This window comes from Phoenix dactylifera, chromosome 9 (assembly GCF_009389715.1).
Source record: "Phoenix dactylifera cultivar Barhee BC4 chromosome 9, palm_55x_up_171113_PBpolish2nd_filt_p, whole genome shotgun sequence".
NCBI lineage: Eukaryota > Viridiplantae > Streptophyta > Magnoliopsida > Arecales > Arecaceae > Phoenix > Phoenix dactylifera.
In genome coordinates, this window is record NC_052400.1 from 8,512,422 (window position 1) to 8,525,559 (window position 13,138).

A 13,138-nucleotide genomic window follows, 5' to 3' on the forward strand; every position below is an offset into this window, starting at 1 on the left:
CAGGTTGGGGTTCCGCCGAACCCAATCCATCGGCCCTTAGGAGCGGCGAGGAGCGGCAATCGGCGGGGATTAGGATATTTATTTTTACCAATGATACGCCAGGGGGTTCCACCCCCCGAACCCCCCGATGTTCTCAAATGGCGAAGCCTTACCTACCCGGTATTGAATCCTATCCCTGACCTCAGAGATGGCATCCAATACCTGACCTCCATAACCAAACCTTTCATGTCCCCTGTCACCGGATGCAACGCCGCCCGACGACGACTACCCGAGCGATCGAGCCACCCGAGACTACCTTGCTGGAATCCGCCGCCCGACGACGATCATCCCGTAAGAGTTTTTCTTCCCTCTTTTTTTTTATTGGGTGGGAGTGAGGCCATGGCCAGCGGCTACGCCGGATCCTCTGATGGCTCACGGCGCCATATGCTGGCCAGATCCGGCGTCAGCAGGATCAAACCCTTGTTTCTCAAATCCATGGATCTGGCATTGGGGTTGCTTAGAATCATCAAAAACCCATCCAGGGACAACGCAATGGTCGACTCTCGGCATAGTATCCCGGCGTCCCAGTGACGGCCGGTCAAGATGGCGATGATCAGATTGCCTCTATGCTGGCCAAAACGACCATTACCTTGTCCCTGTGATCTACCCTTTTACTATGATCTGGTTCTAGGATGAACCAGGCTCTGATACCACATGTAAACCATCAGTAAATAGGATCATAAAAAGAACCATGAAGGATTGCATACCTGGATCCATGGATTTGCTGAACGATCAACGCTTCTTTTCTTTCTCCCTCTTGACCCCTGTTCAAACACCGGATGATGGAGACCGATTTTGTGTTCACGTTATGGGTAGAGGGTGAGACTCCTTCGAATATCCTACCATCAGGGATATTATGCTTCCACTTCTCTAGGAGACAGTTACGGTAATCATCTCATAACTGACCACGTTGTGGTCATGTGGGTCAAAACCCAACAGTAGCTTCCTCACTGGAAACTTCTAAAAGGGCCCTTAATGCCTAGTCATGGGTAAGGGTCTGCACTAAAATATGTTTCAGTAATATACCAGATGAAATTTATGTTGTTAGATTATTCCATATTCATAGTAAATTTTATTTGCATGACACAAAAATGCCAATATTATTATGCTCGTCTCATAAATACAACTCGTTCTGCATGCGGACTAGGGTCTTCTGAAAAAAAATAATTTATACAAATCTTGACTCAAAAGTTTTACTATTGAAACATGAGAGATGTACACTTGTTTATTGACTTGTGGTAGATGCTACTTACAATAGCTTACACACATTTAAAGATGCCACTATAAACAAAAGGAAGATGGCGAGCCAACTATCTTCCAGCCATGAGATTGACTAGAGCTTGGTCGTCATAAAAGGAGCCCATGTCCCAGTCTTCGGCAGTGGAAGATAGGGTCATCAATGCAACAACAATAGATCTCATGCTCGGCCTCAGCTGGGGATTCGCTTGCGTGCAAGCCCTTGCAAGCTGGGCCATCTGGTATATCGAACAGCCAGAAAAATACAGCTAAATCAGAAGAACGAAAAATAACCTGGTGAACAACTAGATAAGTGGTTCTCACCTTGAGGACTGAGTCAATTGGGTAGCTCTCACCAAGTTTCGGATCAATAAGTTTTCGGAGATCTTCCTTAGGATCAGGTTGATCAAGAGCATCCTCAAACTGTAACATCCAGGATACATAAAAGTCAGAGTGCTGAAAATACATTAATAAGAAACATTGCTGCGGTACGAAGTTTGAAAAAGCAGCTTGGTTCTATGTTTGGCTGCAGACTGACAACAATTAGGTGTGCGTAAGGGTGAGTTCAGACAAATGGGTAATGCCGTTACAGCATCCTAATGTAGGGTCAGATGTTGGTGTCACAATCATTAAAATTTTAATTTAGCTACAGTACTGGAGAAACTGAAGAAGAAAGAAAAGGAAGCCTGTTATTAGTCAGCAAGAGAGAAACAGAGAAATAACCAGAGCAACCAATCCCTTCGATTCGGTAACGAATTCATTTGTCTTGACAATTGCTTCCTTGGCAGAAATAAGTTCATAAAGGACAACACCGAAAGCAAAAACATCCACCTTAGGAGAAACATCACCGTATTGAGCATACCTGCATTCAAAATGACAGAAAGGTTAACTTTAAACATGCATCACATGCAGTGATTTCAACAGTAGTTTCCATTAATTTGTGGCAAAAAATACCTAAAACAACGTTTCTCAAAACACTAAATCCCCATCCTTTTACTGACATGACAGCACCACTCCATGTGGGCCTAATGTCATTGAGAGGTTGTGAGCTGGTGCTATCAAAAGTGGGCTTATCAAGCACCATGTCTTTGTACGTATACGGTGATCCAATCTGAAGTTTTTGATGTACATTATAGATACTAGGGACTTGTTATGCGTTATTACATGAACTGTCATATATATGACCCAAAATGCATTGTTAACAGGCAATGAAGGTTAGCTATTTCGCTATGTCTTGGAGTAATGAAAATTTGCATTTCTAAACAGATATAGTCGTACTCCTCCCACTTGTTGTATCTATGATATTTTTCCCTTATTTTCCCATGTTCTTGCATATATGTATATACACTTTTATATATTGAGCAGACTGATCATTCTTGTATCTAGTATTGTAAATACAACCAAAAGAACATAAAAAGGAATCCCAAACATGTTCTCTATTGACAGGATTTCTCAATTGATACAACAACGATACTACTATCATACCTCATTCAGCTTGCTCAAATGATCAGTCAGTTTATTTTAACGCGATATTTCTCTAAAAAGATGCAACTATCCATTGAGAGGCCAGGCAGTAACAATTGAGATGTTGTCACTAAGCATTCCTTCTCACACGGGAAAAGAGGTCAAATGGCAAGGCAAAAGGCCATACGTCCGTGCGGCTCCTTGTGGAGTATAGCTCACATCCAAACATCTGATTGGGGAATGGGGCAACGCCCATGAAGCTCCAGCGGAAAGGGAAGGCCTGCCAGGCCGTATGCCCATGGGTGCAGGATTCTTCGAAAAAGCGCGGACTGACTCAGAATTTTTCAGCATCCCCTCTCACACAACAAAATCAAAACCCTTCACCTTTTAAATCTTGTTCTATCACTGCCCCACAACAAAATTATAACCTTTTACCATCTTTTAAAACTTGTTTCACCACTGCCCTAACTGTGTGAATCAGTGGATAGTAACATGTTTGGGGTCAACAACCTAGGACGTGACTAGCGACCCTCTCTTCCCATCTCTCTCCATGGATGTCTTCTCTTTCACTTACAGTAAAAACCTACTATTGTTATTTTCTTGTTCTTTTTACTTTTTTTGGGTAAAACTTGATCTTTTCCATTTAAAGGCATTTACAATATCTGATTTTGGCAGGAGAGAAAGCATGTTTATTCTCTTTAAGAGATTACAGATTTCATGCAAACATGTTGTATGAAATCTTGAGAAAATACAAATAATAAATGCCAGTGAAGTACTGCTAGACAAAAAGAATGATATATTTGAGCTGGAAGAGCACAAATAATGGATAAACCATGTAAATTAAAAAAGCTGATACAACTTTTCTTAAATTCTAGGTTTCGGTCCAGAAAACCCATTGAGGACATCTTGGAAAACAATCGTCTAAGCAATATCAAGTTAAACTTTTAGTTTATATATCTCATCTATGACATGGCAGAAAATGACTGTAGTTGTCACCAGATCTTGTTATTGCCATGTAAACAGGACAAGGATAAAGCTTTCCATATACCAACTCACAAGATGGTGAGAAGATGAGCAGGAGGAATGAATTAAAGGTAGCAACACCTTCTCAATAAGCAGGAAACATTTTTCTCACAGCCTTCTGTTTAATTTAGCTCATCAAAATACTGCACTATTTTTTAAGAAATAATCCATTTCACAATTTGCAGTGGGAGATGAGAACCATTGTTTTACCTCTACTGACTGACTTCACTATTGACCACTATGCTTACCTTTTATGTCTCATTCTATTGCAAAAAAAAAAAAAGACATCACCCACCATGCTGCACCATGATGTGATTAGGCTGATTATGAAGAGAATCATAAAGAAGCCACATACTTTCTCCCTTTCTTACCAGCCCTAGAGCCTTCCATTTAGGAAACAACCATGTCAGTTGTCAAATCTTCCCCCATAGACATAACTATCAAGCCTTATCCTAGCTATTTGATTGCATTTATGCGTTTAATTTTATTTGCCAAGCATTCCTATTTATGGTTACTTGAGATCTTTATTTCAAGCTGTTCCATACCTTTTCTCACAACTTCCATGTGTGCCACCCAAGGTATGCCATACCGGGCGGTATGGTACGTACCATACCGTACCGTACTGGTTCGGTACCGGTATCCAATACGGATGGTATACAGATGCTCGGTACCATGGACTGCCTAACTAGGCCGAACTGCCCGGTTTAGCCCGTACTGAGCCGATCCTGTGGAAAACCGGATCAGTTCGGCCTGCAGATTTGGTTCTAGCCCCGAACTGGCCAGAACTAGTCCCGAACCAACTGGTATCAGCCGAAAAAGATCCGAACCGGACCTTACCGGTGCGAATCGGCCTCAAATCGATCAGAACCGTCCGAAACTGGCTGGTTCCATTCGAAGGCCCAAAAGGCCTTTCCAACAACATTAGTAAGCGATGGACCTTATTCCGCCTTGCTCCATTTCTACCGGGTCAAAAATCATACCGATTCAGTACTTTAGAAGGAAGATCCAAGTCTAAATAAGGTGTGTTTCTCTCCCCTATCTCATTTCCTCACTTTTTGGGGGGCATGAGAAAACAGCTCGAAAATTGCAAAATAAAGAGAGATCATTCCAAAATTTTTTATTTGGGCTTAATTTTATTATATGTTGTAGATCTATAAACAATCTACACGATGACATAAGCATTCTTAATTTTTGAATTATATATAATTTTTTAAATTAAAATATATTTTTGGATTAAAAAGTAAAAAAATAAAAATAAAAAAATTATAAAATCAGAAATGTATTTAGGGGTATGCAAGCTACTCTCCAGCAAAATTTGGTGCCCATTCATTCAAGTTTTGATGCAATCATGCGCACAGTGGCCTAGGCCTAAATTTTAAAAAAATTAAAAATGAGTAGCCTTTGATGCATACTCAAAGGCCTAGAAAAATATATGTAGCATCCATTGTTGAATTCTATATAGATTTGTGCTAAAATTAATTTTTTAAAATATTAATATTTAAAAATTATTTTTAAATTTAAAAAATATTTAAAAATATATAAATAGTACCAAAAATTATAAAAAGTTAGTAGTACATATTACATAATTCAAAAGTAATTTCTGAAGTAGAAAACATATTTTTCTGAATTTACGATATTTAAACATATATTTAAATTTAAAAATTATTAAAATATATAAATAAATAAATACAAAAAATAGTATTATGTATTAGATAAATCTAAGAACTGTCGAACGGGCTGAATCGCCTGGTTCGGGCAGTGCCTCGCATCAGATCAGTTCCAGCCCTTTATCGGCCAAAACTGGTCCCTTACCGACCATAACTGGCCAGTAAGTGCCCGAACCGGTCAAAACCGGTCGGTTCGGTGCAAACTCGATGCGAACCGGCCACTTCGCACTGAGTCAACCCAGTTCCAAACCGAGTTCACACTGCAGACTGCACCTGATGCTTTTTAAAGTAGTAGGTGTCTGTTGGAAAGGCTTGAAAGCTATTTGCTCTCTCGGCCGCTTCTTTCCAAATGCTTCAAAAATAATATCGATTCAGGCTATCAGAAGAAAAACTCAAGGCTAAATAAGGTGTGCTTCCTCTTTTCTACCTTATTTCCTTTTTTTAGGAGGGCTTGAAAAAATAGCTTAAAAATTGTAAAATAAGAAAAGATCATGCCAAAATTTTTGATTTAGGCTTAATTTTTTTATATGTTGCAGACCAATGAACAATCTACACGATGACAATTTTTTTTAATTTTCTTAATTATATATAATTTTTGAAAATTAAAAATATATTTTTGGATTAAAAAATATTTTTTTAAAAAAATAAAAATTAGAAAAAATATAAAATTAGAAATGTATTTAGGGTATTGTGGTTCAAATTTGGCCCGAGGGTGACCACGCCGAGGGAGTCAGGAGAGCTGCCGACCGGAGCGGAGAAAGAAAGGCCACCTCCCGTGCGACGGCGTACCTGCATAAATCCTCACTAGTGGTTCTGGTGAGGGCCCTCCGACGCTTAAATTAGAGTCAATCTCAGTTGGTCCAAAAATCCCTTAGGCGTTACCTGACGAAGATATTTATAGTCCCCGTAGAGGTGCCCAGGTGGCGGAGGCATGACCCGTCCTTATCATGAGAGGAGATAGCTTTTAGCCAGATGGCGCGCAGCTAGAGCTTGCTTGAGGTGCACGGCATAGGCCGTTCTTGTGAACGGCAAGGCGTTGGTAAATGTGGCAGGGCATGGCTAGGGCAGCAGCGTATGGTCCCTGATTGATATGTCGTGGCGCGGCCAGCAAGAAAAGCATGGTGCGGTGAGGCTATTGCAGGCATGGCCGCAGCATATGGATGACAAGATTGGCCTTCTAAGGTTGGCCTTCTAAGGTTGGTCTTCTGAGGTCGGCCTTCTAAAGTCGGCCTTCTGAGGTCGGCCTTCTGAGGTCAGCTCGGCCAGAATTGAATGACTTCATGCCGAAAATAGGACGATCCATTTTGCCTCCCATCATTGCCTCCTGATTTTCGAGTTCGAGTCGTTTGTTGGCTCGAGCAAAGAAAGTAGCCGAGTCGTTGATCGTCCTGTAATTCAGTCAAATATTTGTGAAAATACATATGCCGAGAAGGGTGTACCTCTCATGTCGTTGAAGCTAACGACTTCAGGCCGAGCTTTTCGAGCCGAGCTAAGCGACTCTACTCTGAGGTTGATTTCAACAACCTTCTTTGGCTCGTGATTGACTCAGTAGGGCGCCCCCACTCAAATCGGGGCGCGTCGTAGCAGAAGGTGTCAAATAGCGTTGAATATCGTTGAAAGGCGTCGAATGTCATCGAAATGGCATCGAAGGGTGTCGAAGGGCCTCGAATGTCGTCGAAGGGCATCGAATTGACGTCGAATGTCGTCGAAGTGGCGTCGAACTGGCATCGAATGTCGTCGAAGGGCGTCGAATGGTCCTACAGTCAAGGGACCTAGGATTTGGGCTGACTTAAGTTGCATACTGATCTAAGATTTGGGCTGACTTAGTAATTAAAACTTTGTGTGCTTTTGAAATTCTTGGCACTTATGCATTTGAAATTAGATTTTATGAAATAATGAAATAAACTCTTTGGGTAGAGACAACAGTTTATGGGTATCTGAGCCGGAAATCCTCACGAGACAAAACTCGTCCACAAGGGCCACCTAGGGGTTTAAAGCCTTATTGCATACGGTAAATGCAATCGCGATTCCCACGAAAGTGAGTTTTTTTTATTTTGCTCGAGGACTAGCAAAATATAGGTTGGGGGGTGTGATAAATGCTAAATAATGTATAAATAAATCTATTTTACATAGCACTTATTAGTATTTTTATATATATACTTTAAGTTTAAATATGAGAAAATATGTTAACCTTCATCAATGCATTTTAATTCGATTTTGTTTATTGATTGAGCCTAATGTATGCAGGTCGAGTCAAGCTCAATAAGATAAAGCCTAAACCTACACTGAATCATTTCATAATTCCACATCCTCCAGAGTCGACTCCAAGAACTCTCCTCCAAAACCCAGTGCTTCCCATTAATTTCCGTCTCTTCACAAGTTCACCTAATTCTCTTCCCACACTTTTCAATCATTTATTTCTCAGATCTCAAAGTATATCATCTATTCATCTATAGTTGCACAGATCTCAGAGAATTCTAGTCATTGGCCTCTTCCCAGCCGAATAGGATTAATTCCCCTGCTTCAAACAGTTCAATTCCCATCTTCCCAACCAAGCCAAATCAAATCCACGAATTATCTCCCTTGCTCTACATTCGCATGGGATCACCCGTCCAAAAACCCCCCTGTTTCTCCGAGCAATTCCTTCTCCCCAAGCATCACGGAAGAGCTCGCTATCCGCATCCCTTGCATCCACAACAATCCCACGCTCATCCCAAGTCCAACCTTCCTCCTCTTCCAAATCCTTCCCTTCATCGTCCTTCTCTTCCGGCTTGATCCCATGGAATCCCCCAACGTCTCAGCCATTTTCCCAAGCTTATCCTCAAATCCTCTTCCCCTGTTTCGGAACCACCTCTTCCCAGCTGAATCAAATTCAAAACTTCAAATCTCCTCATCCCAAACCGACCAACCTTCATCCCAACGGCATCATCACCTTCCTCTTGTTCTGGACTCCTTCCGTTCACAAACAAAATCCCAGCATCCCATGTTCCCAATTGGATGAACATCCCAAACGATTGCCTCCCACGATTCTCTACTCCGGATCAATCCAGCCTTCCTCTTGATCCGGATTAACTCCATCATCCACGGGAGGAACAGAGTTATCCTCTCATCCTCTCAGATCACGCGTCCACAACTCCCTCCCGTTCGTGATCAACTTCTCAGCATCCGTGGATAAACTTCCAAGGTCAGATCCTAGATTCCACAGCATCCCAACATCCGGATCAATCCTACAAATCTTCCATCCTCCGCGGATACGATCTTCCTCCCAGCCGTTCTCTCCTACAAAATCCTAGCGACCCCACGTATCTTCTCGGCGATTCATCTTCATCTCCTCTGCTTCCGGATGAGAGCAAGCAGCCGCCTCCACGTGAGCATCTTCCCATCACGAGCTTCACAACCGCGGATCCAGCGAATCAAATCAAGCATCCTCCCGATGGCTTCCTTCCATTATTCACGGGATGAATACCAGCAGAGATCATCACTATCCCATGTGTTCCCAGCTCGCCCACGCTTGTTAGATTAGGGTAGACATTGCATGCCAACTGAAGATGAATTATTCCTAAATTACTTTTGTGACTTCCTATTTGAATGCTTATTAGGCTTGTAGCCAATGTGCATGTTAATCCAAAAACGAAGTAAAATATAATTAACTATTGTTGCTATGTTAGTAGTGAATTCCTTGCTCTAGGTTCTCCCAACTCAAATCATTTTTTAATTGCATTTCTCTTAAATTATTTAGTTCAATAGTATTCCCAAACTTTCTTTTTAAATATTTTTTTTAAGAAAACAACTGTACCCCAATTTCTGTAAATCGATACCCGTAATTACTATCCTACAAGGTACGTGCTATTGCGTGGTCTTAAAACTGACTATCAATTTTTGGCGCCGTTGCCGGGGATTGCTAGCATACTTTGTTTTTCTCTTCATAAAAAAAAACTTTCAAAAAATATATATCTAAAATAAAATAAAAATATTTTCTATTTTTGTTACTTTCCTTATCTCTTTTCTCTCTTACTAATTTTTGATTTTTCTCTTGGTATTATTTGATCAGGAATCGAAGAGGAAATTTGGGATGATCAAAAATAAAACAGCTGGAAAAGGAATGTTGTAGAGGTTTGCTTAAAAAAAAAAATTACTGAAAAAATTCCTTTTGGTAACCTCTAAACCTTTCTTATTTAAATTGATTCCCAATTAGCTTGAAATTTTGTGGTGATTGTTTGATTTTAATTTCAGCAAAAGTGTGAATACATGCTTGATACATATACACCAATTAATCCGCACATAGTAAGCGCAATCACCCCAACAAGATAAAAACTGAATTTCATCACCAGATTCTTGCCCAAATTAGGTGAACCAATTCGTACATAGCTATCACTTTAATTTATAAACAATTAGACGTTGGCCCGTAGGGACATTCGAGCTCAATAAGACGAAGATCACCGAAAGTTGCACCAATTTCGCTCTGTGGCTCAGTTGATGTCTAAGCAAGCTTTGTCCCTATAAGGGAGACAGTTCATCCATTCGAGGCAAGTGATTTTTAAGTGGGACATTTGCGAACGCATCGTGACCCCCCCACTTACTTGGAAGTTTACCTAGTCAACTCAGTTCATTAGACCGGATTGGAGGCTTAGGTGCCCTCTTCAAACCAGTTAGGAGCTGTCTAGTGATTTTAGGACAAATACAAAGATTTGATGTGTTTTTCTTTTAGTGCATGCTTGACTGTACTTGACTGATCAGAAAAGTATTAGTGTATGCTAGGGTGTCGTTCCAGATCTTCTGAATTAGTACCTTTTGATTCTGAAATAGAGCGTTCTATTAGGGCCCTTCGAGCCGAAATCCGTACCTATAGAACCATAGGATCTGCTCCACCTATCGAGATGGCTGAAGAACCCAAGCTGTTAAAGGAGTACTTTACTCCTTCCATTTATACCTCTCCATCTTGTATTCGACTACCAGATACGTCTGCTGCTGTACAGTTTGAAATTAAGTCTAGTGTCATCCAAATGCTTCCCTCTTTTTATGGACTCAACAATGAAGACCCATACAAACATTTAGATGAGTTCCTTGAGATCTGCACCACTGTCAAAATTCAGAACTTCACTGATGATGCTCTGAAACTTAGGTTATTCCCTTTTTCTCTTAAGAATAGAGCTGAGCATTGGCTCCATTCATTAGAAGCCAATTTTATTCTTTCATGGGCCCAAATGCAACATGAATTTCTAAAGAAATATTTTCCTATAAGAAGAACAAACCAATTTAGGCGTGCGATCACAAGCTTCTCCCAATCTGACGGGGAAGAATTTCATAAAACTTGGAAAAAATTTAGAGACTTACTCCGAAAATGCCCGCATCATCAAATACCCAAATGGCAATTAGTACAATGCTTTTATGACGGATTGTCTGAACGAAACCGTCAGATGGTTGATGCTTCTTGTGAGGGAACTTTCATGCTTAAAAGTGACCATGAGGCATGGCAATTGTTTGAAAATCTCAATGAAAATTTTCTCCACCATGCCTCCTCCGCTCGTCAAGCACCCCCGAGTTCCCAAAGAAAAGGGACCATATATGAAGTTAGCCAGTCCATAGGTCTATCTGACAAATTAGATGCACTGTCCTGCAAGTTAGACCAGCTAATGTCTAGAGAACAGCTTCCAAACCTTCCCCAAGCACAAGTGTATGCTCTCTGTTCTAGCCCGTCTCACCCTATTTTTGAGTGCCATTCGGCAGCTCAATTTTCTGAATTTGTGCAAGAACAAGTTAATGCTGCCCAAACACAATCCTGACCGGGTAATGATCCGTATTCTACCACTTACAACCCGGGGTGGCGCAACCATCCAAACTTCTCTTGGAAGCAGCAGACTCCCAATACCTCCTAGCCTTATTTTCAAAATTTTCAACCGTTCCAGAATGTTCATCCAAACCGTCCTCCTACTCACTATTCACAATTTCAACATGTCCCTCCTCCAGCACCCCAAAGAGATATGGCTTTTGAGCAAAAAGTTTTAACTGCCCTTCAAGGACTAGAAGCCAATACACAATTGTTGCACTCCCACACTCAGTCTATTGCCAAATTAGAAACCCAGCTAGGGCAGCTAGCTAGTGCACTGAATAAGAGAGAGGAAGGCAAGCTTCCAAGTCAACCAGTGAGTAATCCGAGGGGGCAGTACATGGCTCAAGAGACTCATCCGAATGATGTTCACCATGAACAAGCTAACGCCATGACTACCTTAAGAAGCGGACGCGTAGTGGACAATAAGATTGGAGAACAAGAACATAAGGAAAATGAAGACAGGAGTGTAACTGTGCCTAAAGAGAACCCAAACTCGTCTTTGTCGCCATCTAGTTCATTACCGACCACACCGTTTACACCGAAGGCTCCTTTCCCTCAATATCTGAATGCACCTTCTCCCTTTGGCATGAAAGGAACTTCGTTGGAAGAAATAATGGAGGTCTTCAAACGAGTCAAAATCAACCTCCCTCTCCTTGATGCCATAAAACAAGTTCTATCCTATGCCAAATTTCTCAGACCTTTGTACCCAGAAACGAAAATCTAAGACACGTGCCTAAAAAGGTCTTCCTAACTGAACAAGTGAGCTCCATCCTCCAGCACAAAACTCCTAAGTTCAAGGATCCTGGTGCGCCTACCATCTCTTGTGTGGTAGGAGACAATTCTATTGATCGTGCACTCTTAGATTTAGGGTCAAGTGTGAACCTTCTACCTTATTCAGTTTATGAGAAATTCGGATTAGGTGAATTGAAGCCTACTTCGGTGTCCCTGCAATTGGCTAATCGATCTGTTAAAATACCACGAGGAACAATTGAAGACGTCCTAGTCAAAGTAGACAAATTTTATTTTCCAATCGACTTCATTGTCCTTGATATGGAACCTGTGCTAAATCTTAAGAAACAGATCCCTATGATTCTTGGTCGTCCCTTCCTAGCTACAGCCAATGCGTGTATTAACTGTAGAACTAGGATGATGGATATATCTTTTAGGAACATGAAAGTCAAACTAAATGTATTCCACGCCTCTGATCAACCCGCAAGGGAAGATGAGTGCTTTCTAGTAGACAAAATGGACGATCTTGTAGAAGAAGCCCTTCTCTATATTCTGGCAGATGACCCTCTGGAAGCATGCTTAACACATTTTGATATTGATAATTTTGATCTAGACAAGGCCATAGAAGAAGTCAATGTCCTGCTCGACAATCCATCTCCCACGAATTCTCATTCTTGGAGAATCCGATATGAACCTCTTCCTACCCTTTCTAGTGCACCACAATGCCCCTCCACCGAGTCCCCTCCCAAACTTGAGTTAAAGCCACTTCCGGTAACCCTTAAGTATGCTTTTCTAGGGCCAGAAGATACCCTACCTGTAATCATTGCAGCTGACCTGTCGGACAAACAGGAAAGTCAACTTGTGAGCGTGCTAGGAGAACACAAATATGCAATTGGATGGTCCGTAACCGATCTGAAGGGGCTTGACCCATCTATTTGCATGCATCGCATTCACCTAGAAGAAGATGCAAAACCGACTCGTGAAATGCAAAGGAGACTCAACCCTAACATGAAAGAGATAGTCAAGAAAGAAATGAAGTTGCTAGATGCCAGATCATTTACCCTATCTCTGATAGCAACTGGGTGAGTCCTACTCAAGTAGTACCAAAGAAGTCAGGCATTACGGTGGTTGAAAATGCGGAAGGAGAGTT

General features: G+C 41.3%; 1 protein-coding gene across 2 annotated transcripts in view; it reads right to left on the minus strand.

The window, feature by feature from the left end:
- Positions 1-1,096: 1,096 nt before the first annotated feature.
- LOC103698741 (chitin elicitor receptor kinase 1-like) overlaps positions 1,097-13,138 on the minus strand; it is a 56,937-nt gene continuing 44,895 nt past the window's right edge. For both annotated transcript variants that reach the window (XM_039129932.1, XM_039129931.1), the window contains exons 10-12: positions 1,999-2,137; positions 1,600-1,698; positions 1,097-1,514 (exon numbers count right to left, since the gene is read on the minus strand). In XM_039129932.1, coding sequence (XP_038985860.1) covers positions 1,350-1,514; positions 1,600-1,698; positions 1,999-2,137 — 403 coding nt within the window. In that variant the 3' untranslated portion in view covers positions 1,097-1,349. The remainder of the gene's footprint in view (positions 1,515-1,599; positions 1,699-1,998; positions 2,138-13,138) is intronic.